This window comes from Canis aureus, chromosome 4 (assembly GCF_053574225.1).
Source record: "Canis aureus isolate CA01 chromosome 4, VMU_Caureus_v.1.0, whole genome shotgun sequence".
NCBI classification, from domain to species: domain Eukaryota; kingdom Metazoa; phylum Chordata; class Mammalia; order Carnivora; family Canidae; genus Canis; species Canis aureus.
Genome location: NC_135614.1, coordinates 72,314,259 through 72,341,688, shown reverse-complemented (window position 1 = coordinate 72,341,688; position 27,430 = coordinate 72,314,259). Strand labels below are relative to the sequence as shown.

Sequence of the window (27,430 nt, the reverse complement as noted above, 5' to 3'; positions counted from 1 at the left end):
TGAAACATCTGGAAGGCAAAGTCCTGGAAAAGGAACTCCTATGTGGGGATCTTTCCACCATAGTCAAGCCCATGCCGAGGGAAAGCAGATGATGTTTAAACACCACTTAAAACTGACCCTAAAAATGATCTACTTGCTTTTATAGGCAGAGACCTAAAAATTATGACCTATGATTTAAAATCAAGATGACTCTGAGATGGGAAAAGTTAACTCGTTTTTATGAGTATTGCTTCTAGAGTGTGAATGCTGTTACTTTCCATAGGCAGCAAGCTTCCCTTCCCTTTTGCTCCTCCTGAATTACTGCTTCTTGTTTTGTTTTGTGTTTTTTTGTCCATAAAGACCGGATTTTGAAAAGAGTTGGACCTTAATCCAAGAGCGGATCCAGATGGACTCCATGGTTATCAAGGGCCTCGATCCAAATACCAACTATCAGTTTGCCGTGAGGGCCGTGAATCGCCACGGCTCCAGCCCCCGCAGCCAGCGCAGCCACACCATCAGGACCTCCTGTGAGTACCACAGCCCCTTTGAAGGACAGACGTAGGCTGCTTGGCTGAGGTCGCCTTGCCAGGACTCACTTGACAAGAGTTTCTTAGTGCCCTGCAGTAGGACAGCCTGGCCTGGGGTTATCCTCAGCTTTTCCTGCTGTGCTTTTCCCAGCACTTTGGAAGCTCGAGGCTTTCCATGGGGACACAGGCTGTTTCTGTGTACAGGAGGTCAGCAGAAGGTTTATTTCTGCACCATCCTTGGGGAGTTGGAGGTCAGCGTTTTCACAATTACAGAACAAATCATATATCAAGATGATTTGCAGCCTCCCCCTACCTCCTGCCCTTTGCATCTTTTGAGAAAATGGGTTCATCTTAGAATCATAGGACAAAGCAGTAATGCTCCCCGACTCTTCAGGGTTAGTGTTCACCTGCGTAACCAAAGACACAAATCAGGCCCACTGAATGAGGGGCAGGGAGAATCAAATCTGGTACACTGACATGTAGCTGGGGGTCATCTGATGGCAGAAGTTCCTCCTGGTGGGCTGCGGGAAGCCTGGGCCACTGTCTATTAAACCCCCCAGGGATTTTGTGAGAAGTCAGATTCTGATGATGGTTTAGGGTTTAAGAAGTTCCCGCATGATTCAAGCAAGACCTGCACTTGCTTTGACCACCTTGCCCATCTGGCTTAGAAATCTCTGTCTTTTGGAAATGGGGGGCATATTGCCATAAACTTAGAATGCTCTAGTGGGGAGACCTCAGAGCTGGGATGTTGGCACTTTTTTGTTTGAAAATTGTGTAATATTTTCAGTTTTAACAACAAATGCTTCCAGGTTCCCATGTCTAAAGATCCCTGCTGCCACCCTGGGTCCTCTTTACCTTAGAGAAGAACTCTCAGAAAAGAAGCCTACCTTATTTTGTTTTTCTTTCCCTTCCCCTACGTTCATCTGTTTTGTTTCTTAAATTCCACATATGAGTAAAATCACGTGGTATTTGTCTTTCTCTGCCTGACTTATTTCACTTAGCCTTATACCCTCTAGTTCCATCTGTGTTGCTGCAAATGGCAAGATTTCATTCTGTTGCTGGCTGAGTAATATTCCATTCTTCTTTATCCATTCATTTGTGGATGGACAAGTGGGCTCTTCCCACATTTTGGCTATTGTAGGCATTGTAGACATTGCTGCTATAAGCATTGGGATGCATTTGTCCACATGTGCTTCACTATGTTTGTATCCTTTGGATAAACATTATTAGTGCAATTGCTGGATCACAGAGTAGCTCTATTTTTAACTTTTTGAGGAGCTTCCATACTGTTTTTCAGAGTGGCTGTACTAGTTTGCAATCCTACCAGCTGTAAGAGGGTTCCCCTTTCTCCGCATCCTTGCCAATATCTGGTATTTCATAAGATGAAATCAGAAAGGGAAACACATCATAAGAGACTTTTAGCTCTAGGAAATAAACTGAGGGTTGCTAGAGGAGAGGTAGGTGGGGGGATAAGGTAAATGGGTGGTGGGCATTAAGGTAGGCACATGATGTAATGAGCACTGGGTATTATATGCAACTAATGAATCACTAAATTCTACCTCTGAAAATAATAATATACTGTATGTTAATTAAATGGATTTTAAAGAAAAAAAAAAAAAGCCTACCAAACACTGCCAGTTAGGTAGTGCTTCTATTGGCCAATGCAGAGCCCTATTTATATTGGTTAGTCAATCTGAATAAGCTCCTCACACATGGTGACTTCCAAGGCCATAGCTGTTTGCAGGGGTGCAGATTTACCACATTCCCCAAGTCCTAGGAATTTTGGCTTTTCTGAAAACAGTCCTTACCCAAACCTTGAATTTCAGAGCTTCTTTTTTTAAATTGAATTGATGAGGGTTATGGGGCTATGGTGAGGCCACTCCCCACACATATGTACACACAGACACAGATATACACTTGTACCCACACAAACATAGGCATATACCCCACATGCATAGACCTATACACACACACACACACACACACCTACGCTCATAGTTAAAGAGTAACTATGATCACCCAGCAATTGTTTCATTCTTCTTCCTTAGGGTTTAGAAGCTAAAACTCCCCAGTCATATGACAAAGAATGAAGCTCCTTTCCAGAGAAATGTTAACGATTCTATTTCAAGTCCAGGAAGGTCTCCTTCCACTTTTGCTAGATGAGATCTGTGGTATAATCTTTGGTTAAGCTTTGGGGGACATGGCCAAAATTGGGGCGGCAGTGGCTGGGGCAGGCCCCAGGATCTGAAACATGCTGTTCGTCTTTTTACATTATGGGCTGAGCGGTTGCTCGGTGTGGTGTGCCTCCCACCCTACTTGCTTCCCCAGAGTCTAGCTCCTCTGTGCTTATTTCCTCTGTGCCTTCCTATCGCCTTCTCCACATAGACAAGGAAGTAGAAGGATGAGATGTGACAACTTGTGCTGGCCCTGGGTGTGGGTGTGGAGACTGAGTCCCGGGAGGAGGGCAGAGGTTGGGACGTCTCTAACTTTTTTTTCTTTTTTAAACGGAAACACTGGTCTGAGTTTGCAGTTACCGATAATTATTTCCCCACTGGTGGGTGGCAGCTTTGTGAATTAAGTGGGATGAGGCATGTGAAATTGCTTCACCATATGTAACGTTGCATATGATCCATCTCCCCTGTGAACTAACACTGTATCATTGCAAAGTAATTATGTGTAGGGGAGGCGGCTGATTCAGTGAAAACTCTCAACTATGAAATATTCTTAAATAAATAAAATTTAACTGTGTTTTACATGTATATAGTGGCTCAAATCAGGAAAACAGAAATAGAATTGATGAGGGGGCTGGTTTCATGAATGCATAAGAATGTGCTCTAATTGGTATTTCAGTTGGGAGTTCTTTTCTCGTGATTGCTTCCAATATGTTAACTCGTTGTTAACCTTGTATTCCACTACATTCACGCTCCTTATTCTGCTATTACTTTAGATTATTAGTTTCCCAGCCCATTTTCCATATATAAAATAACCTAATTACCAAATAGCATTTATCTGAAACATAATAAATTCTCAATATCAAGGCTACTGTTGCAACAACCTCCTATGAGCCAGGCACTGTGCTGAGGGCATTACTTAGGAAATGCCATGTCAATTCTTCTTTTTTTAAAAAAAAAAAAAATGTATTTATCTATTTGAGAGAGAGAGAATGCACAGGGGGAAGGTCAGAGAGAGAGAAAGAGAGAGGGAAAAAAAAAAACCCAAGCAGACTCTGCGCTGAGCATGGAGCCTGGTGCAGAGCTTGATTTCACAACCCCGAGATCACAACCTGAGTCAAACCAAGAGTGGGCACTTAACAGACTGAGCCACGCAGGCGCCCCTCCATGTTAATTCTCACAGAAACCCTGTGCTGGAGCAATAGTATCCCTTTTTATAAATTTTTAAAAATTGAGTCTTTGAAAGCTTTGCAGTCAGCTAAGTTTGAGTTCAAATCCTGCCTTACAATTAACCATTCGTTTCTCCACTTCAAAGTCCATCCCACAGGGATGTTTTCTTGGTGTAGTAACTTCTTTGCTTCCTCAACAGTGAGCTTCAGAACAGAATGTTCACGTTGACCACCAAGGTGGAGAGGGCCCAACGGGATTCCTCGAGATCCCACCCTGGACACCACCATGGGCAGGGCCCCTCTGTTCCTTATTTTAGGTCTACACCCACCTCCTTTCATAAGGAAAGAGAACATCTCAGCTCCACTGACAGGGCATTGACTTCCCCTGACCTGTTAATGCCAGACCCTATTAGCAGCTTAACTGCTGACCAGGCCAGTGGTGGATCTCAGTTCCTAGTGTGTATGGTTAATCAGAGCCGAGGCCCAGTGATTTTTGGACTTGGTGCTCACTAGGAGTGAGGAAAGGTTTGATGGCTTCTCTGAAGTGGTGCCCCGTGTGCCCAATGCCCACATCTCACCTCAGCTCCACCAAATTAAAAGTGGGATGGGAAGAAAATATTAAGATGTTTCAGCGGCAAGATCCTCTAATGAGAAATCGAATCACTTTGGTGACCTTGAATAACAATGATGCTACCCTGTATTTACTGCCAACCTCTTGCTGGTGACTTTGCACACATATCAGATCCTATTTCCCCTGAGGAAATACAAAAGTAAAGGTCATGGTTTGCCACTCCTTACCCCATCCTGCTCATTTTTTTTTCTTTGAGAAAGAAATGCCAACATTATATTTGCCTTATTGTACTATGCATCTTTTTTTCCCTGTGATTGATCTCAGAAATTAGCTGGGTGGAGCAGGGGGCTCTGTGGGGCCTCAGGGCACAGGTCCACTCATGTGGTTTTGTAGGACATGTGTTCGCCCCATCTGGTGGCTGCTTATTTGCTGGGATCCAAGCTTAGTGTGATTGAAAAGGCTGGAAAGAGTAAAAGAGGGCACGCACGAGTTGGAAATAATAGAAATGGTGGAAGTAAAAAGCCAAAATTTGTGTTTGTTTGTTTGTTTTCCCAAAGACAAATGAAATGGAATGAAAAAGAACTCACACGTTTGACCAACTGTAGGGTTACATAACCTTTTCAGAGAATGGAATTTGGTCCGAACACCCTCAGCCACTTCATTTGTCCTGTTCTATCTTCATTATTTAGGCAGAGAAAGAACCAAGAAATTCTTTGCTGAAGTGTCCTTGGTATTGTCAGGGTCTTCTCAACAGAAGGTGCTATTTTGTTCCTCACCAAAGCCATCTTGCTCTTCCCTGCCTTGGGGCTTTTGCACCCATTGTTTCCCCTGCCTGGAACTCTCTTTTCCAGATCTTTCCATGACCGCCGCTCGCACCCCTGCTAGCTCAGATGTCACTTCCTCAGACAGACTTCACTGAACTCTACCCTCCTTTACCTGAGCCCCGTTCCTGCTTTAAATTCCTCAGAGCATGCTCACTGCTTGAAATAAAATGGTGCATGCTCACCATTTTATTATCTGCATCCCTTCTGCAGGATAGGCTTCAGAGTGGAGTTGGAATGTCCTGCTCAGGGCTGTGCTCCCAACACTATGCACAAAGTAGATGCTCAGTAAATATTTATGGAGTCGGTGATTGACTTCTTAACTCTTGTGAGTTAAGACAAGAGCTCATGACTATTTTGGAGGCTGGAAACTTTCTCCTGCTACTGTCTGGGGAATTCAAAGAGAAGATGGAAGGAGAAAGGTAGTCTAGAAACCCACCAGTTTTCCCCACTGGCAAGGTTCACAGGAAAAGTCCAACTTCAGAATTGCAATGTGTCACAAAAAAGAAAAAGTAGAATAAAAAAGGGAGGGAAGGGGCCCCTGGGTGACTCAGTAGGTTAAACATCTGACTCAGGTCGTGATCCCGGGGTCCAGGATCGATTCCCACATCAGGCTCCCTGCTCAGCGAGGACTCTGCTTCTCTCTCCTCCCTGTTTGTGTTCTCTCTCACCGTCTCTGTCTCTCTTTCTCTCAAATAAATAAATAAATAAAATATTTAAAAAAGAGAGAGAGGGAGAGAGGAAGGAAAGAAGGGAGCAAAACCTGGGGGTTTAAGTTCAAGACAGTAAGGATGGAAAAGAGGCCTTTGCAAGAGAATCTCGTGATCAAAAGAGCACAAGTTGCTGATGAGGGGGTGAGGGAGGGAGAGACATTTTCTGACCAAGCCCATGTCTACTCCTGTTTTCTTTCTTGTTATTTAGAATAAGCTGCTGTTAACATTTCTATGCTCAATTCAAGTGCATTTTCCCTTTGGTTCTAGCAAGTCTAATCATGGGCCTAGACCTTCAGAGATGGCATAGGAAGGTGTGAGATGCCGGTGTGGGTTTGGTTGCCAGTGTGGATTTGGTTTCCACCAAATGCTCCCCCACCTCCCAGCCCATTTTCTACAACTGTTGCAGAAACACTCTCTTCTACTGAGCTGAGACAACCCATCCTGGTCCAAATCAATCAAATTTCTACAGTAGAGTTGATTTCATGATGTTCTCTATCCTCCCCTCCCCACCCCGGCCACCCCCTTCTTGTCTCTACCTTCCTGCTTACTGGGACATTGCAGCTGGCATGGGTTGTGTATCTGTTTATATAACCTTATCATGCGAATGTCTGTGAGTGAATCTAATTTTGCTCTGAGGTTTGGATCCTTCCTGACTGTCTCCCCAGAGACCTGCTTAGCGTGCAAGGGTTCCTCAGTGCATGTTGTTACACACCTAGCCACAAGTAGAGTTCCTTTATCCCCAGTCACTAGTAAGGGCTCCTATTTGGTGGCAGTGCCTTGAATTGGCTGCAGCAGTGAGTGGAGAGGGAGCGAGTGGGGAATAGAAAGCAGTGATGTGCACCAGGGATGGGTAAGAAGCAGACAGGAAGGGACTGGAGCAGCTTCTCCCCAAATCCCCATAACTTATATGTATAGCCAACTGCCTCTTTTGGTCAGTGCCTATGAAAAATCCTCACCAACTCTTGAAAAGTTCCTCACTGCCTCCAAATACTGTAACTTTAGGTGGAACAGAATCCGTTAGGCATGCCTGGGCCTGATGCCAGGAGAACGATTCTCTTATTATGTTGCTGTGGGAACTCAGGAAAGTCACTTAATCTTTCTGGGCCTCAGCGTTCTCATCTCTAAAATGGGTACAATAATGTCTGAGATAGATAATATTTTCTACTTCTAAAGATCATTTTGAGGAAACACGTGTGAAACAGGGATTATGACCTCTACCCACTTTTCTTTTTTTTTTTTCCTAAAGATTTTATTTATTAATTCATGAGACACACAGAGAGAGAGAGAGAGAGAGAGAGAGAGAGGCGGAGACACAGGCAGAGAGAGAAGCAGGCTCCATGCAGGGAGCCTGATGTGGGACTGGATCCCAGGACTCCAGGATCATGCCCTGGGCCAAAGGCAGGCGCTCAACTGCTGAGCCACCCAGGTGTCCCTCTGCCCACTTTTCAAGGTGAAGGAGACATCAATAAGTATTTCCTCCATGCATAGTTACGGGAGGATGGTGGAACTGACCTCCAGGTGACCGCCAGTCAGTCTATCGCTTTTCCTTTATGACTCCACACCCTGAGCTCTGCTCTTGAGCCTTGAGGATATTAGAATGTCAGATTTCAGAAACAAACGGTCAAGGACAAAAACTGCCCTGACATTAAGTGGAAGAATAGAAGAGACTAGGAGAATTAGGTCAAGCAGAATCATTAGGATGGATTTGGTTGGTTGGTTGGTTTTAAAAGATTGCAGATTTAGAAGACATTAGATAATTAAAACTACAAGGGACAATGAATTTTGCTAACAAAATTTCTTCTCTCTCACCACTCAAGCACATCTTGAATTCAGGGAAAAAAGAGGAAAAAAAAAAAGAAAAAAAGAAGGAAAGAAAGAGAGACCTCACAGTTATAAATACTGTACCTCTAATTTTTGTTTGCTTGTTTTTAACCTCCCCAAAGTTAACCATTTACTTAGACAGGGATCAGCAGATATTTCTGTAAAGGGCAGGGTAGTAAATATCTTGGAATTTCTGAGTTCACTTCTGCTGTTGTAGTGTGAAAGCAGCCATAGACAAAAAAATAAAATAAAATATGTGTGATTGTGTTCCAATAAAACTTCATCAACAGGCATGGGAAATTGAATTTCATATCATTTTCCCATGTCGCAAGATATTTTTTAAACTTGTTTTCAACCATTGAAGGAAGGAAAAACCACTTAACTCATGTACTATTTAAAAGGATTAAAGAAGATAATTTAGGTGATACACACAAACTTTAACACTTCATGAAATGTGCAGTCTCCGTTCTCAAGATTCCAGAGAACTGCAAAATGGGATGATAAGCAGGAAGCATCTGCAGGGTAAAGAATGAGCAGCAGGAGGAGAAAAATAGAAAATGAATTGGGAAAAAAAGCTCTATACTTATATTGGGATAAGTATAGAGCTCAGAGTTGGCTTGGGCATTTGGGATTGGCTGGCTCAATTTCTGGTCATGAGGAGCATTTACAGGGACACAAAGAAAACCTATGTTCTGTTTGCTGATGTGATACCCCTGGCAGAGGCAGAAGCAGCTCCATCTTGGGCCTAGAAATTTATTTCACAAGTATAAAGACAGGTAACTGGACTAGATTTGGCCTGAGGGTCATAGTTTGCTGACCTCTCTGGTATCTTACTGGGGTTCCCCCACCCCAGATTTCAGGAGATTGTCCGGGAAACTTAGAGAATCTACTTGGTAGCAATTACATCACACTTGGAAAGAATCAATTAGTGCATACAAATGAAATTGTCTCCTTGATGGAAATTGAATTTTCACCTGAAATTTAATTTTAATTTTAATTGTCACATAAAACTTCAGATAGAAATGAGAGCCCCAGAGAGCCTACAACCTAGGTGCATTTGGACAGGTTTGCGCTGGTCTCCAGGAACAGTGAGAAAGCTGAGGATGGTTGTTCTGCTGGGCATCATGCCCGGAACTTGAGTTAGGCCTGTAAATTGGTGAGCTTCATGGATTTGTAAATCTTTGGAATGTAAGACAGAAAAAGAGAACAGGAGGAAGAACAAATCATTTGTTTCCCTCCTAGCCTAGGTAAATCTGCATTTTAAGTGTGCAGTTTGTGCATAAACATAACCTCAAATGCGATTTTACATTCAGGTGCCCTCCACAGTAATCGCCCTATTGATTTGCTAATACCTCGATGCATGTAAATCCGAGTAGGGCTCATTTGCACAACTTTATTTGTTCTAAAGGGAATGATTCACTTTGCTGTTTAAATACCTGCTACCTATTAATTGTTCTTCAGAGGCCTCTGTACATCTCACATTACCATACATTTACTTATAATCACTACGCGGATATTTTACCCCCGCTGGCTAGCTAAGGAAGAAAGACTAAAACAAATGATAAGAAAAATATAATTTTCCAAAGAAGAGGCGCTCGTGATGCTCTAGTTTCAACCGAAGCATCTGTTGAACCAGTCAGCTGCTCTTTCATGGCCACATTGTGAGCAAGGGTATACTACTTACTGCACTCCGTCTCAATGTCTCAGTGGATTTTGAAACATTAATATATTGAAGTAATATGCAGATGTTCTTTACTATTTTTCCTTTTGTTACCTCCTATTTCCTTATTACTCATTTTGTCCTTTCTTTTATACTCCTTATATCATGGTTCATCTTTTCCATTATCTCCTTTGGAGGACGTCTTGCTTTTACACAAAAAGCAAGATCCCCCACCCCCATCCCATCCCCCACCCCCGCCCATCATCTCTTAGCATCTAAATCTATGAATCACTGAGGTTCTTGCATGAGAGAGGAGGACCACAGTGGTGGTTTAGCACAGAGAGAGGAGGCCCATGAACTCAGATGGACTCCGGGACAGACATGGAGGAGGGACAGAGTGCACACTGGCTGAGTTTGATGGAGCTCTTCTGATTATGCAACCAAATATGAAACAAAGATGCACACGTAAGAAGGAACCATGGGAGCAACGATGATTTTTCTAATGATCATAGGTGTCAGCAGGAAACAGAGGCACTCACAGTTAATTTGAAGTGAGTTTAGCTAAGGAACCTTTTGCAAAAGTTTGGGTAGCTGTAAGGAAAGCAAAAGCAAGCAATTGCCAGCACCTGGAGACAGACAAGGAGAGCCATCCGGCAAGAGCTGTGACCTTCAGACTTGTGTCGGTGACAACCTAGTAGACTGGAAGTTGGAGGACAGAGATTGCTGACTGCTGACTCCTCTCCTTCCTGCTTGCACTCTCCTGCTGACGCTCCAGATGGTCACATCACCGCTGGAAGCCCCATGGGTCAGCCTCCCAGGGCCCGGGCGGCCCTAGTGGACAGGAGGAGGGGAAGATGCTGGGGGATGGAAGAAAGGAATCCACCAAGAGAAGTAACAGTATCATTTCATATAATAAGAGATTGGGGCCTTTTAATATAGATCCCAAAAATATGGGATTATGTTTCAGCCTTTCACTCTTACTGATGGAGAACAGGAACCTTATCGCATTCATCTTTGCCTTTTTTAGCATTTGCCTTAAACAAGGGAGGTTGACAGGTCTCATAGTCAACTTTGGTTGACTGAAAGTTTTATAAACTCAGAGTGGACGAGGACTAATTTTTCATTTGGCAGATGAGGAAATGGAGGCCCAGAATGACTCAACAGTCTTCTCAAGGTCACTTAGCTGCAGATCCTGGATAAGAGTGCAGTTTGGTGATGACCTTGTTTTCAACTTGGTTCCCAAAGTTTGTGGGATTTCTTTTTCCTAAAGAATCAGTTCCCCCAAGTTATTTTTACAACATACCCATTTGCTCTTTCAAAAAATACTTAGTGCCATGGTGGCGAGGCACTGTTTCGAATACTGGGGTTTCAGCAGTGAACAAAACAGACGAAAAGAGTCTCTGACCTTGCAGAGCTTACATTTTAGTCAGGGCAGACAGGCAATGAACAGATCAGTTTAAAAATGTACATACTGTGTCAGATGGGAATAAGGGCTAGCAAAATGCAAAATAGACAAGGGGATGGGCAGTCAGAGAAAGCCTCCTGAGAAGGTGACATTTGAGGAAGAAAGATGGGGTGAATTTTCTGGGTACATGTACCTGGGGCAATAGATCAGTTGATCTATCTACCTATTGTCTATCTAATCTATCCATTGATCCACCTGGGAGAAGAGTGTTCTAGGCAAATTCAGAGGCTTTGATGCAGGAGCATCCTGGGATGTTCAGGGAAGAACAAAGGAGGCCTGTGTGGCTGGATTAGGGGTATTTGGGGGAGAGGTTTGTAAGGAGATGAGGTAGCAGGGAAAGTGAAGTCATGGTAATAGTTGATTAGGATGTTGGAGGCCCTTGGACGTTGCTTTTACTGGAGAGGAGATGAGAAGACTGGGAGGGTTGGGGGCTTGACCAGAGGAATGTAAAGATCTCACTTAGGTTTCAGTGAAAGCACAGGTACCAGTATGGGAAGAGGCCAGAAGAAGAGCAGTGAGACCAACCAGGGAAACCATTGCAATAATGTCAAAGCAGAAATTGCTTTTTTTTGTTGTCTTTAAGTAGAAAAAGTAATCCACACTTAATTAGAAAAAAACATTCAAACAACATTAAAAGTGGAAAAAAATCCAAATGAAAATTATATTTAATTTCAGCATCTAGGCATAGCAGCTATTAACATCGTAGTCTATAATCTTAGAGGATTTTTAAAAATCCAATGCTGAGATCAGAGTACATATAACTTTTCTGTGTAACAAAATGCTAGGCACATCTTTAAATATCAACAAATACAGATCTACATCATTAATAACTATAGTATATTCCATTGGAAAGCTCTACCACATTATTTAATTCTTAATTGATAGACACTTAGATTGTTTCACTATTATATACAAAGCAGGGCCTCCCACTAATGCCCTTACTTAGCTTTCAGCTTGTCTACGTTTATATTTCCCCTCTGACATCTCTGTACAGCAGAGTGGGTCAGGACTGTTATCCCTTCCTTATACTTATTCATGGATAGACTCATGTGTGCAGCCAATTGGTAATATGGATGGCATATGAAACCCAACTATTAGTATTTTGATAAGTAATGTACATAGTAAAGCACATTGTTCACACACACTTTTAAGACAAAACTATGTTTCAAAAGGAAAAATCATCTGCCTCAAAGCTCAGGTCTCATACTGCAATTTTTATTTCCAGCTTTTCATTCCCACCTGTATGTTAAGCTACAGATCCGTCAGGGAATGTGGATTATTAGCGCAGCTATCTTACTCAAACCCCCGTGTCTACCATACTTAAAAATGTAAATGTATGTCTCTTTTGCTCCCATCAGTAGCCCTGATCATCTGGTCATAAAGGAATCGCAAAGGCCAGACGTCCGAAGGATCACAAACCCTGGGGGATGACCAACAATTGCTCCTGGGGAGGAAGTAGGAAGCCTCGCCCCCAGATGGCGGTAGTTCCCAAGCCACCCAGCAGATGGCGGTAGTTCACAGACTTTCACAGCTGGAAGACCTTTGGGATCAGTTTGGCATCACCAGAGGTGGTTGAGAAGGGGAACCCAGGGAAGTTCCCTCACTTGCCTCACATGATTGACTTCTTCCCCAGTTAACTAGTCCCAACCTAAAGGGGAGAGGGCAGCTAATTTTAGATTGTAGTTTCAGCAATAGAAAGAAAAGTTCGCAAGCACAAACTGAAATCTCTGCAGAGATCTGAGGGCTTTGTGACATCCTGCTTGTAACCCATGCTGAGTCTTCATGGTACCAAGAACCCAGAGAGTGAATTTCTAAAATAAAATGAATGAAAGGCCGTCCAGTACAGAAAGAATTAGAACAATGAAAGTTAAAAGAGCAAAGGTTTTTTTTTTTTTTAAGGCTATGTGCAACTTGAAGTTAGGCCTTTTTTGGTTTTGTTTTTTGCTCTTTACTTCAGACATTATCACCACTGGTAATTATGTTAAGTTGGAAAATGTCTTGAGGATGCCCAAGAAAGTATTTCATTTCTGAATCTACAGCAATTATTTCACTTGTGTAAATGTTCTTTTGCCAATTCATGTTTAAAATGTGTATGTAATGCCTATAATATACTGGGGTCTAGCAGTCAACAGGATAGATGATCCCTGCCCTCATGGAGCCTATATGTTCGAGAGTCAGTCTCTGAAAGTAAGTAGATAATAAAATTAGTCTTCATTATATTACATAAGTAATATGTCTTTAATGATGAGTCTTAAGAGGAAGAGAGACAGAGTAAGAGGGCAGAGAGAATGGAGGGAACTGCTCTTTGGGATGGGCTGTCAAAAAGGATTTGAGCAGCATCCCTCTCTCTGTGTGGAGGGAGCTGCAAACGTGCAGATCCTTGGGTGAGAGCAGGCTTGGGATACTCTAGGAGCTGTAAGGAGGCTCTCGTGGCAGGGACATGGTAAGTGACAAAAATGATAGGAAACGAGATTAGAAAGACAGTCAGAGGCCAGTGGTCAAACACTGTAGGTCTCAGTGAAGACTCTGGGTTTTATTCTAAGTTAGGTGCAAAGACCTTGAAGTATTTTGAGCGGCAGAGTGATATGATGTGATCTACATATTAAACAGGATCATTGTGGCTATGGAATGGAAACCAACGAGACAGGAGGGGAGACCGACAGTAAGGCAATTCTGTATTGCTTTAAGGAAAAGAAAAAAGTAGAGAGCCAAACCAAGTCATGGAATTTTGGAACTAGCAGGTAGTTTAAGGACATAGTCAAACTTCCGCAATTTTCCGATTAGGAACTGAAGCGTCAACAGATTATATGACTAATTCTAGGTCACAGTGGCTGTAAGTATTAGATTCATGGCACTTCTGGTCAGTTCTCTTTTCATTCCCTACCCACTTCTCTGCTGCCAAGACCCTACTTGCATGGTCAGGCCCTTCTACAGAAGAGTAGTGTCACTTCTTGCCACATACACTTATTTCCTGTATTTCCTACGTACTTGTAGCTTCTTTTCAGAGCAAGGGGACTGTTGCTTCCATGGTCCCAGTAGAAACCCTGCACGTGAGGTTCCTGACATCCTTCTTTCACTGCAAGGCTCTACTTCTTTCAGCTAACAGTACTGGGATTCTTTCTCAGCCCTCTTGTTGCTTCCAAAAACACCTCCTGACCCCGAACACTTTCTGTGTCCTGCTGTGCACTGCTCTGTCTAGCCACATTAGTGAAAATCTTGTGGTTAGACTGATGATGTTCTGTGCAGTCAGAGAGTGGCCTGTTGGGACCTGGTTGTAAACCTGACAGAGGTTAAGAAACTTTGCAGATCGGTATCCTCAGACCTTCCATTTCAGTAAGTGCCTCCAGGATCTTTGCTTCCGATCGTCTTATGCATTTCCTAAAGGCTGCCTGAATGCCTGAATTATTTGGGGGCACCATAGAGTGGTAGTTCTCAAATGGGGGTAATTTTGCCTCCTAGGGGGCAGGTAGCAGTGCCGGAGGGGCATTTTTGGCTGTCACAACTCTGGTAGGTGCTACTGGCATCTGGTGGGTAGAAGCCAGGGATGCTGCTAAGTATCCTGTGATGCCCAGGACGGGCATCCACAGCAGTGATCTATCCTGAAATGTCAATAGTGCTAAGGTTGAGGAACTCAACTTGAAGATAAAAATAAAATTAGAAAATCTAACCTTTGCTCAAAATAAAATGGCAATCAGACTGGAAAATTAACCAGCATTCAAAAAATCAACTAGAGCGAAATATTTCTCAGTTTTTTTTGGACTGCCTCCCACAGTAAGAATATGCAATTTGCACTGTAGCCCGACACACACCACACACAAATGTACGTATAAATACGTGTGTGTGCAACTGTCTCCCAGAACAATACCCACTCATGCTGAATGCAGAGCTTTATATTTTTATACCATTTGGTTCCATTTTATTTTTATTTTTTTTTAACTATAATGAAGATTTATTTTTAAATAATTATGGAATCTGTTCAGGGATACATGGTGTGTGTACATGAATATTGTAATTTTTTTCTATTTAATCATCTTGTGATATATAAATCTATCCATTACAACAAGGTAATCAACATATGCTGGTTGATTTTTCATTTTAAAGACAAGACCAAAATCAAAACCTTTGAACTTATACTTTTCAAATTGAAAGAATCAAATGGCTACAATTCTAAAATAGCATCAATAAACCCAGTATTTTTCTTATAAGTATCAACAGGCTATAGTGAAACAAGGTAAAATATAAATACCCTACTCTGTACTTAATTTGAAGTGTTACCACTGAAATCAATTACAGATATTTATTCTGAGATGCTACTATGAAGGTTGTAGACTCAAATGCTGATAATGGTAATCAAAATTAAATTTATGGGATACCCAGAAAACAGGCTGGATTGAAACCTGTACAATTTTAAAATACTCATTAACAACAATTTTTGAAAGACATATAGAAGGCTATTGTTTTCATATAAATTGGGAGTTTTAAAATCATCTTCCTTTAGTGCTTCAATTGTCACATGGCCATAAACCAAAGACTAAATCATTTCAAATGATCACAAATACTATTTAGGCAAAAATTATCATGTGTCAGTACTTTTAATGCTGTACACATCAAATTATAGTAAAAAGATGACTATAAACAACATGCAGCCCCTCTATTTTCATGAACAGCACAACAGATTACAGTAAACCAAGTTTATATTCCACCATCAAGTGTGGTTCTCCCATTAGTTCACTTTGTGATGGGTCATTAAGAATATCTTCAAATCCTTGGGGATCCCTGGGTGGCGCAGCGGTTTGGCGCCTGCCTTTGGCCCAGGACGCGATCCTGGGGACCCGGGATCGAGTCCCACGTCGGGCTTCCGGTGCATGGAGCCTGCTTCTCCCTCTGCCTGTGTCTCTGCCTCTCTCTCACTCTCTGTGACTATCATAAATAAATAAAAAGAAATAGTAAATTAGAAATATTAAAAAAAAAAAATAAAGAATATCTTCAAATCCAATAGTCTCATCATTACCCCTTAAAATATCCAATGAAAGGTTTGAGCTTGGAAGAAATGGAAGACGCTGAACCTGCTGCACTGCCTTGAATTCCATTTGTAATTTTAGTGGAGCAAACAGACCCTGGATGTTTCTTAATGTAGAAAAATTCATTTTATCTTGGTTGAGCTGGAAATTTTTTTCTGATAATTCAAGAGGATGACTGGGCAAAAGTTCATTTTTCACACAAGGCAGACCTTTTTCGAAGAAGATCATGCTGTTCAAAAGGTCCACTTGCTGAAAGTTCAGTAACTGGAATACTGTCCTTCAGCTGAGATCCAAGTCCTCTGGCATTCATCTTCACTTGCTCTGTGAACAGCCGCTCGGCCCTATTACCGTCAGCCAGCCCCGCCCCATTTGGTTCCATTTTAAAAGAACATGGCCATGCCCACTGAATTATTTTTACTGTTCACTAATGTGTTTGAGATCTGTAGTTTGAATAGTACTGAACAAAACGTGTAAGAAAATTGAACACAGCTTCATATAAATAAAAATTAGCACTGAAAAGCATGAAGCAGGAGGTGTATTCTAGTATAGAAGTCACCAAAAGTATCAGCCATTCATTTCACAAGTAGTTATTTTTACCAAACTTTTTTCAAAGAGGATTGAACTGGCTCTTGCCTTCCTGGGGTTCATGATCTAGTCTGGTGACCAGACTGTCATTCAACTAACTGCCTGTACAGTGATGTGCAATATACAGAGAGCGCTCCGTAGCTTGGAGAGGGGGACAGTGATTGATTTTGTGCATCAGAAAGCTGGGAAGTGGATTGACAAAGGTCTCCCAGTGAGGTGACATTAGGAATGGCTGAGTGGGATTTCTCCAAAGGGACAGGGGATGAGGAACAAGAGAATCCAGGTAGAAGGTTTTCTGGGCTGGGTGTTGAGGGAGATCTCTGAGGATGTGCTTGAGGCCAAAGGATATAGAGGTGCAACGCCAGAACACAGCAAGCTACCCTGGACCCCCGCTCTAGGCTAATATAAAACCACCCCCATTATTAGCATGTTACACTCCTGCTCTTCCTGTTCACAGGATAGGTGCCACACTCCTTAACCTGATGTTCACAATCTTTTGTAATCTAACCCCAGCCAGCCTTTCTGGCCTTACTGCTCCCGGCTTCATAGCAGGAGCCCCCGACCCCAGCAGATGGATGGTATATTGACTGTACCCACTGTGGCCAGAAGCCTGTGCTCTTCCATCCTCGTCTTTTCTTGCTCAGCAAATTCCAACCAGATGGTAATTTCTCAAGGTGTAGGTTTCAAACATGGAAAAAGGAAATCCTTCCATGGAAAGCATTGCCAGGATTCCATTTGTTATCCAGACAGTGAATTCTCAGCGCTACCATTTCATCGTTTTCTCTCTGATGGAGGTCGGTTTGTGATGCTTCAGTGCTTGCAAACCCTCAGCTGAACCCCTGGCTTCCCTTCACTCTCTATGTGGGTTTAATCAATATGGCAATATCTATTTGAAAGTGAGAACAAATTACTCTTGTTTCCATTTATTTTGGAAAAAAAAAAAAAAGTTTCTTAGGCACAGCTTAATCCATGACCCAGAGAGAGTTTGGCTTGCTCCTGTCACAGACTCCCCACAGGGTTTTCAATCAATTGTTGGACAGGATTGTGGGTCAGAGTAAGGACGTAAGCCAGACTCTCTCCTCTGATTTAAGACTGGCTCTACTCCTATGATGATATTCATAATGTAGAAGTTGTTTTCATCATGACAGCGCACCCTCCCTAGCTTAATTACCACCAGTGGTCTTTTCTATAGCTCATCATTAAGGGCTACTGTCTGCTAGAGCCCTGCAAGCTTTTGGAATGTGAGTTCACCCAAGACATTTGAATGTAGGTTTAAATCACTTGTATTTCACCAATGCACAAAAATTATTTGAGGAACTGTGGAATATATGCACACACATTCACACACCATAATTAAAAATAAGTGTGGTAAGATGAACAGAAATCAAACCAGAAATACAAATATAATCACACGAGGTAAAACAGTCACTTAAGTCTTGGGTGTCGCCAAACTCTAAACTCCTTATTAGCAAAGACAAGAAGAAAATCAAGGCCTTAGAGAATTCTTTGTATCTCACTAAAGGATGTAAACCTGCTTTTCAGTGAAAATAAAGGGTATTTCAAAAACAGTTCAGACACTCTCTGAAGGTAGTTAACATCCTTTGCCTTCCTAACTTGCCTATACTAATACACTATCGATAAGTCCCCTTCCCCAACTTGTCTGCACAGAAATCACCGTCCTGGTTCCTATGACTTTTCCTTCTGCTTTAGGAATCTTACTGACTTGTATCTAGGTCTGGGTCTTTTCATTTTAGCAATGATATTAGCTTTTTTTTTTTTTAATTTATTTATTTATTCATGAGAGACAGACAGAGAGAGGGGGCGGGGGGGCAGAGACAAGGCAGAGGGAGAAGCAGGCTCCATGCAGGGAGCCCGATGTGGGACTTGATCCGGGGTCTCCAGGATCACACCCTGGGCCGAAGGTGGCACTAAATCGCTGAGCCACCTGGGTTGCCCCAATATTAGCTCTTTTGAACTGTAGTCTATTTTTTTTTCCAGATCAGACGTTTTATTTTTATGTCTTTGATTCATAAGACATTTGAAATGTCTCCATCATTCTGGTAAAGACTAAAGAAGCACCCGTGACCTTGGTTTGGATCTTGTCCTCTACATTCACATCCTTATGTAGTATTTTCTCTTGCATTTTTTCATCTTTCTGGGGACATTTCTCAGGTTCACTCCCATGTCACTGACCGAAGTTACTACAATGTAACTTTTGGTCCTTGCTGTCTTAGATGTGGATTTTCATCCTCCTAATAAAATTCTGGCTTGGTTACATTGCTTATTTTTTATTATGAACAATTTCAAACATAGTAAAAAATGTCAGGAATATCTCTATATCCATGACCCAACTTTGTCAAATCTTAACAGTTGCCATATTTGATTCAGTGTTAGAAAAAGAAAACATCCCTGTCCTCTGCACCCTGTACCCTCCCCACCCCATCCTCCTGCCTTTTCTTTGGAGGTGTTTGCATTTAGTGTTATGGTTTCCCTACACGTTAAGTCATTGTGCTAACATGTATATGTTTATTTACGAATGATGTGGTATTGTCTTGAATGTTTCTACACTTCTTATAAATGCAATGCAAGTACCCCTTGGTGATGAATTTTTCTCCCCAACATTATGTTTTGACTCTCACACCAGTTGAAGTATAAAGCTCTAGTTCATGCAGCTTCACTGCTGTATAACGTTCCACCAGATAAATACACTTAGTAATATGTGTTGCATAGATCTTCCACTAGCCTGTGACTTATCTTTCACTGCCCTTACAGTATCAATTAATGAACAGAATTATTTCATTCAATGTAGTTAAATATCTCAATTTTTTCTCTTATGATTTATGCTTTCTGTGTTTGTTTTTTTTTTTTACTACTTCCTCTTTCCAAGATCATCAAGCAAAATTTTGTTTTACCCTAAAAATTTGAAAATTTTGCTTTTCACATTTAGGGTCTCAATATACCTGAAATTTACTTTTAGGCATAAAGAAGGAAGAGCCTAACTTAATATATATATATATATATTTTTTTTTTCATATAGATAACCAGTTGCCCCGGTACCAATTGTTGAATCATTAATCCTTTCTCCTATTGATTTTTAATGGCATCTTTCTGCATATCAGATCTCCACATATTTGTAAGTCTGTTTCTGAGTTCCACTATAGTCTATTTCTTTAGTCTTTAGACTATAGTCTACTTCCCTAGGTCAATACTGTCTTAATTTATGCAGCTTTATAGAATTGTGATATCTGGTAGGTAATTCTACTTGACCTTGTTCTTCTTCAAAATTACCCTGTCTTTTCTTGTCCTGTCACTCTTCAATATAAATTTTAGAATCAGTTTTTCAATTCCATAAAAAACTCGATTGGGAGTTTACAAATCAGAATTATATTGAATTCTGTATTGAATGTATAAATTAATTCTGGAGGAATTGGCATCTTCATGATATGGACCCATCCAATTCATGGCTGTGTTATATCTCATCCATTTATTTGGATCTTTCCAAAGCCTTTTAGTGAGCTTTTGTTATACTTACTCTCCAGGCTTGTATACTTGAAAGGCTATTTTACAGTAGTTTAATCTGTGGAATTTTCTTTCTTTCTTTTTGTAGTCACAATTTCCTTTTCATGCAGTTTTCCTGTGTACTTTTTTGAAAAGAACATATGTTCTCTTATTTTGGTGTCTAGGGTTCTATGTATGTCCACTTGATCAACCTTTTTAATATTGTTGTTCAAACTTCTATATTGTCAGCTTGATCTATTAGTTACTGAGAGAGACACATTAAAATTTCCTGCTATATATCCCTACCTATACGTCTCTCAGTCTTCTTCTTGATATATATATGAGATTGTAATATTAGGTACATATAAGCTTAGAATCGTCTTATATTCCTGGTAGCTCCTTTAATCATTATTTAGCAACCATTTTTAACATTAACGATGCTGCTTCTCTTTTCTCTTAAAGTTTATGTTGTCTAATGATAATACACCTACACTAGCTTCCTTTTGGCTATTGCTTGAAACACCTTTTACATTATTTTTCACTTTTGATCTCTCACTGTCTTATGTTGTAGGTACTTTCTAGAAACAATATACAGCTTAACTTGTAAAAATCCAGTCTGACAAGCACTGTCCTTTAAATGGCAAGTTTTTTTTTTTTTCGGTTTTGTAATTGTTAACATATTCTATTTATTTCTACCATTTTATTTTGTGTTATTTACTCTGCTTTCTTCTTTTTTCTTTTTTTCTCTGCTTTTTTTTTTTTTTTTTTTTTTAGTTTTGGTGACAGGGAGGAATCTTTGGTGCTTCTTTCCTGTTTTCTATACAATTGACAATATTTTCTTAGCCCCCCCCCCCTTTCTCCTCTCTTGGAGTGAATTATACATTCTTTATTTACCATCCTTAAGTTGTTAACTTTCAAACTTTTATCAGGGTGCTTGGGTGGCTCAGTTGGTTAAGCATCAGTCTTTTGGTTTCGGCTCAGATCATATACTCAGGGTGGTGCAATCAAGCCCTGCAGTGAGCATCCACTCAGCAGGGAGTCTGCTTGAGACTCTCTCTCTCTCTCTCTCTGACCTTCTCCTTTAGCCCCCCCCCCATGCTATCTCTCTAGAACAAATAAATAAGATCTTAAAAGAAAAATCTTTTGTAGTCTAAAGTTAATCAACATCTATTACCCTCATCACAAACAATAAAACCTTAGCAGCCTCAATTTAAGTCAATTCTTTTTTTTTTTAAAGATTTTATTTATTTCTTCATGAGAGATAGAGAGAGAGAGAGGCAGAGACATAGGTAGAGGGAGAAGCAGGCTCCATGCAGGGAGCTCAATTCAGGACTCGATCCCAGGACCTCAGGATCATGACCTGAGCCAAAGGCAGACGCTCAACCACTGAGCAACCCAGGTGCCCTCTAAGTCAGTTCTTTCTTGTCTTCCATGTTATTTCTTAATATTTTTGTCCCATTTTGTTTAGTAGCCATAGGTTAGACATCTTTTTTTACAGAATGCACATTTAGATTCATCCAAATGTTTATCAGTTTCTCTGTCCAATACATTTTTCATCTTATTCTTTCCTTCTTCTTCCTGAAGCATACTTTTCAGTAAATCCTTGATGGTCTGTTAGTGATAAACTCTCTCCAACTTTGTGATCCAGTCCTTGTTTCATTCTAATTGTTGAAAAACCATTTAATCAAATATAGAATTTTGTGATGGTAATGATTTATCCTAGCATCGTGTCTCAAACTGGAGAGGGGGGATGAGAAAGTATAATTGTCTTTGGTTGAAACCATCTGGTTATCATAATACTTAAAAGAGATGGTTTAAACCATCTGGTTATCATACATCACAGTTGATACCCAAATGTGAAGCTACTTTTAAAAAGACCACAGAGGCTAGTTTGGATGTCTCAGTGGACATTAGTGCCCACTTCAGCCCAGGGCATGATCCTGGAGACCCGGGATCGAGTCCCATGTCAGGTTCCCTGCATGGAGCCTGCTTCTCCCTCTGCCTGTGTCTCTGCCTCTCTCTCTCTGTGTCTCTCATGAAGAAATAAATAAAATCTTAAAAAAAAAAAAAAAAGACCACAGAGAGTCCACGGTGACAGTCCACAGCCACAGTGGTGCTCCCATGTGCAGAGCATCAGTCATCCCACCCTGTGGGTGTGGGCGTGTCTCCCTCCCCACTGGACTGTGAGCCCTCAGCAAGCTGCCTGTCCTCTTTCTCATCTTGCTCTGTACTCTACCTCCTGGGCCTCAAATGCAGAACTCAGCCCTGTTTTGTAATGACCCATTGGAGATCACACTATATATGTCAGTTTTGTGTTTGCCACCCAGTCTCTGCTACAGGATCCAACATTCAATCCCCGCTTTTCTAGATCATTCTCATGAGCACACAAACATGTATGCTATATTCATAAAAAAGACTCCCATGACCCCAAATGCCTCCCCCTCCCATCTTGTTTCTCTGCTTTCCTTCAAGCTAGAGTTTTTATGTTTTCTACACTCATTGTTAACCAGTTGTTTTTTTGTTTTGTTTTGTTTTTTGTTTTTACCTCTATACCCTGTTCATCTGACTCCAGTGTGCTTCTACCCCCAGTGCTTATGTGGGAAGGGCCAATGACCTCCATTTTTCCAAACATAATGTCATCCCATGAACATATCACATGCCATCATATTTAAAATGAAGTAATGAACATTTATAATACATCTGACTAATTTCTTAATTTTTAATACAACTATAAAATTGAATAACTCAAATATTTGATATAGATTGCCAAATTATCCCATGGAAAGAGAGAGAAGGAAAGAAGGAGAGAGAGAGAGAGATCTCACTTTTTAAGCCATATCCTTCTGACACGATGGACAATAGTTTTCTCTGCTGCTGAACTCCCAGTGAAAATAACTGGCTGCACAGTTAGAACATTGGCATTGACCAGATTAAAACTGGAGTCCTTCAAAAAATATTTAGCTTGTGTTTACCATATGCAGAGTATACTTAAGATTTGGCCCTTAAAGAGAACATTCAGTCATTCAGTCATTCTCTTATCTAATAAATCAGCATTGAGTGCCTGTTGTATACATAATACTGAAATCTTAATGCTAGTCACATTTCGGCTGTTCAGAAATGTCCTCATTGCCTACCTAAATAATATACCACCCACTCCACCTCGACTCCTGAGGTATCACCATAGAATGTTGTCAGTGAATTGTTATTCATTATTCTTTGAAGTTACAAAGATTCCAAGTCTGAAATCTCTAGCACAGCATGATGAAAATATGGCCTTGGGTTTTCCTGCTGTGTTTACAGCCACCTTTTGCATTATGCTTTGGCTATGTATCTCCTCCATCAGCAGGAAACAAAAAAGTAGGTGCCTAACACCTTGGTTTCTGTCCATTTGCTTAACTTTCCATGGCCCCATTATCTTAAGAAAGGGAGGCTCTGAGGGAGAAAGATATAGTGGCTTGTACTTGGTTGACTGGTTTATATTCTTCAAAAGGTGATACCCCACAGAGTTATGCACAGTTGGCATGTCCTATGCATGTGTATGCTGAAGATAAAGGAGTAGGAGAAGCTTTGAGGTGAGGGCTCTAGAAATCACTTGGCACCTGGGGTATCATCCTGAGCTAAAGTCAGATGAGAGTTTCAGGAAGCAGGAGCAGAAAAGAGCCAACACATTTGCCTCTGGCTGGTACTTAGAGCAGCTCTCTCCCAACACCCCACTCCTACCACTATAGAAACACACCCTGGATTAGTTAGATCTATTCAGATTGGAGGAAAACATTCAGGCAGACAATTTGGGGGAAAGGAAGGAAAAAGGGAATGCATTCAGCATCCTTGTAGATGCTCTGAGTCCCTGTGCTGCCGAGGCTGATGTTAAGCAGGCTAATTTTCCGCAGAACCAGGAGTCTCTCCCAGTAACCTTCAGGATCACAAGGGAGCTCTGCGCCCCCACCCTTCAGCATGCACAGCACACGGTTGGTAGATACACTTCTTGGGGAGAGGGTCTAATTGTGTCATTTGACTCCCATTCATTTCAGTTAGGAATGCACTGAACTTCTAGCCATCACAACCACCCTCACCGCCAAAGACAATATAGTAGAAAGGAAAGTTCCAAAAGACTTCTACTTACATCTTACCAACCCAGACTACCTCACGGCCACCTCTAGATGCAAAAGAGGTTCAGAAGTCCAATGTTTAGCTCCTGTAGCACCTACAGAGAAGAGGTAAGGGAGGAAGGATTAAGGTTGAAATATCTGCCTTGCCTTCTGATGTGAATGCCGTCTTTTGGTAGATTTTCACACAGGCCTCTCAGAGGTGGTTGGTCTGGATATGATTGTCTTAGGCTCAGGCATAGATCCTGGTTCCATCATTTTTGGCCAGGGTGGCAGGACTGACTTCATTTAAAGCAGATAGCCCAAGCCAAAGCAACTTAATGCTAAAGAGACACTTGGAAGACTCACCCCAGAAGGGGCACAGGGTATGGATTATTTTCAAGGCAAGGTCTCTGGAATGCTTTCTTTAAGATCTTGGAAAGAATTGTTGATAGCTTTTAAACCCTTTCTATGGGTCCTTTTGTGCCTAAAGTTTTGCTGTTTAAGAATCCAGATGAATGCTGCAGTCATATATTTTTATTATGCCTAAATTATTTCAAAAGTTTACTCTTTTTATTTCTTATACATTTTATAAATTTCTACAATGTTCCTGGGAATGAGTAAGGTTTGGTGTTATAGTAGAAACCAATATAGATGATATTACCTTCTTTAAGGTATTTTCAATCTATTGAAAGAGTCACTGTTATGAAATCATTCCACAAATAAATATATAATTACAAGTTTAAAATGCTATAAAAGAGGAGAGAACCATGAGAATATATAGGAAGGGAACCTGACCTTATCTGGGATGAGAAAACATCCCCAAGAGGGTGATTTTGAGCAGAGATATAATAATTAAAAAGGCAAAAGATGGGCAATGAGGGATAAGATTTCCAAGCCTAGGGAATGTGCATGTGCAAAGAACCTGAGGCAAGAGAAAGCATGATGTACCTCCCAAATGAAAAGAAGAACCAATGTTTTTTCTGGCTGGAGCAGGATAAGAAGGAATAAATTGGTATGAGATGGGGCTTGAACTGGCAGTAACACAGAGTCTCTAAAGGGACAAAGGCCACAGGTCTGACCTGCCATTTTTCTGTCCAGCCAACCAAATCTTGAATATTTGCACTGGAGGAGATGACCCAGTTTCAATGACACATTGCCTCATGGGGGACTCTTTCCCTCCAACCATTCTTGTTCTAGTGAATTGAGGTTTTGAGGATGCCCACTTAAAAACACTTATCCTCTTTTTCCATTTTCTGAACCAACTGAGAAATAAGACAACAGAGTCAGCAGATAAAGAATCAAATTGCTATCGTTATTTCTGAAATTTCCAGCACAAGGCTTGGCAGAGAAGACTGGGCAGAGAAAGTAGCTTACTCTAAGGTACAAAGTGGGTTTGAGAACTCCCCTCTGCCTAGGGAAGAGCCCACTTGAAGCAGAGTTTGCATTTGCAGAGAAGTCCCACCTGCCCAGGTCACTGCTTTCCACTTTTCCAGGTTGAGAAGGGAAGTGGGAGGGACCAAATTTGCCCACAACTCCTCCTCCCTCCCCCAGGTCCTTTGATGGATTGGCTTCAGAACCATGGACCAAATACTGCCACCTGGAGCTAGGTTACTGTCTCTACCCCTGTAGGGAGGCAGAGGGGTTGGACAAGAATTCAACATTATTTTGGGAAACTCCCTGCATGATTACAACTTCAGGAGTGGAGAATATCTTTTCCTCTCTCATCCATTGCCAAGAGCTGTTAAGAGAAGGGACTCACATACCCTGGTCCTTATGAGTGAAGATGAATTCTGATAAATGATATCCTATCTTCTAGGAAGCTAATAATATTGAACACAAAGCCACAATCCCCAAAGCATGTAACTTCCTTGCTGAACTAACTCCTTTTTTTTCCTTTTTATCCACATAAATAAAATTCCCCAGCTGTATCTTTTTCAAACCTTGCTTGAAGTAACAGATGCCAACAATATGTCTAAATCAAAAGTGTAAACTTTAGGGTCACAGAATGTTAGTGCTGGAAAGGATCCTGTAGGTCATCAAATCTAATCCCATTCCTTGTTTTATTAGAAAACATGAAACCCAGAGAGATAAGTGTCTTGTCCAGGGTCACATAGTCATCCGTGTGCCTCTTGTAATTATTTGGATTCCGTGACCAGGGGTATTTCCAACTACACCATGTTGATACATCAGAGAAACTCACTATTTGTAGAATGCTTGTGATGCTTTTATAAAAATAAATATACAGGGGCTCCTGGGTGGCTCAGTCGGTTAAGCGGCTGACTCTTGATTTTGGCTCAGGTCATGATCTCAGGGTCCTGGGATTGAGCCTTGAGTCAGGCTCTGTGCTCAACAGGGAGTCTGCTTCAGGATTTTCTCTCTCCCTGTGCTCTCTCCCCACCCTCAAATAAACGAATCTTTAAAAAAAACAAACATACAGGTTTTTGCAAAATAAGTCACCTGTAATTTGTTAGTAGTCATTTGTATTTTGTGTATTACTTTTTTCTCGTAGTGGAATAACCCTTGAACTTCTTTTGCATTCAGTGGTTTGACTTTTCTGGTTCTAAGTAAATGCCTTCTTTTTAATGTTCTCTTTTCCTAATTAACAACATGCCAAGTAGAAAGAGATAAGTCATGCACTTTAATTATAATACCCCAGGCTACTGAGAGAATTCTTATCACTCTCTCAGACGGCGCATTCTGTGTTCACTGAGAAATGGCATTGGTAGAAACTATATGTAAGCCATGGTTTTGAACTCTGAGGTGGAGAATTTTATTCCATGTTTCTTCCAGTCATGCTGTGCTCCTTCCCTTCCTATTAAAAATGACAAGTAACGGGCAGCCCGGGTGGCTCAGCGGTTGAGCTCCGCCTTCACCCCAGGGCCTGATCCTGGAGATCCGGGATCGAGTCCCACATCAGGCTCCCTGCATGGAGCCTGCTTCTCCCTCTGCCTGTGTCTCTGCACACCCCCCCCCCCATGAATAAATAAATAAAATCTTAAAAAAAAAAAAAAGACAAGTAACTACTACCCAGGTTATTATAAGGGATAGGGAATTTAAGAAGCTGTAAACAGTAGTGGAAGCACCATGGGGAGCTCAGAATTCTGAATCAGCTATGCCACCAATGAACTGTTTTTGGGCAAATCACGTCAACTCTCTGAGCCTCAATTTTTCTCTGAGTCTCGGTTCACCCATCTATAAAATGGACTTGTTGTGCCAGCTGCTCTCTCAAGTTTCCCTGTAGAAGTAAAATTTGACTCTGAGTCCTCGTGATTCTATATTCCTTTCTCCATTCTTATCTCACACCCTTCATTTTCCCAAACCAAGCAGTAGCCTCTGGCTTC

General features: G+C 41.3%; 1 protein-coding gene across 2 annotated transcripts in view; it reads left to right on the top strand.

The window, feature by feature from the left end:
- The window catches only part of EGFLAM (EGF like, fibronectin type III and laminin G domains), a 181,967-nt gene that overhangs the window by 95,504 nt on the left and 59,033 nt on the right, over nt 1–27,430 (top strand). For both annotated transcript variants that reach the window (XM_077896164.1, XM_077896165.1), the window contains exon 7: nt 340–506. In XM_077896164.1, the coding sequence (XP_077752290.1) occupies nt 340–506 (167 nt within the window). The remainder of the gene's footprint in view (nt 1–339; nt 507–27,430) is intronic.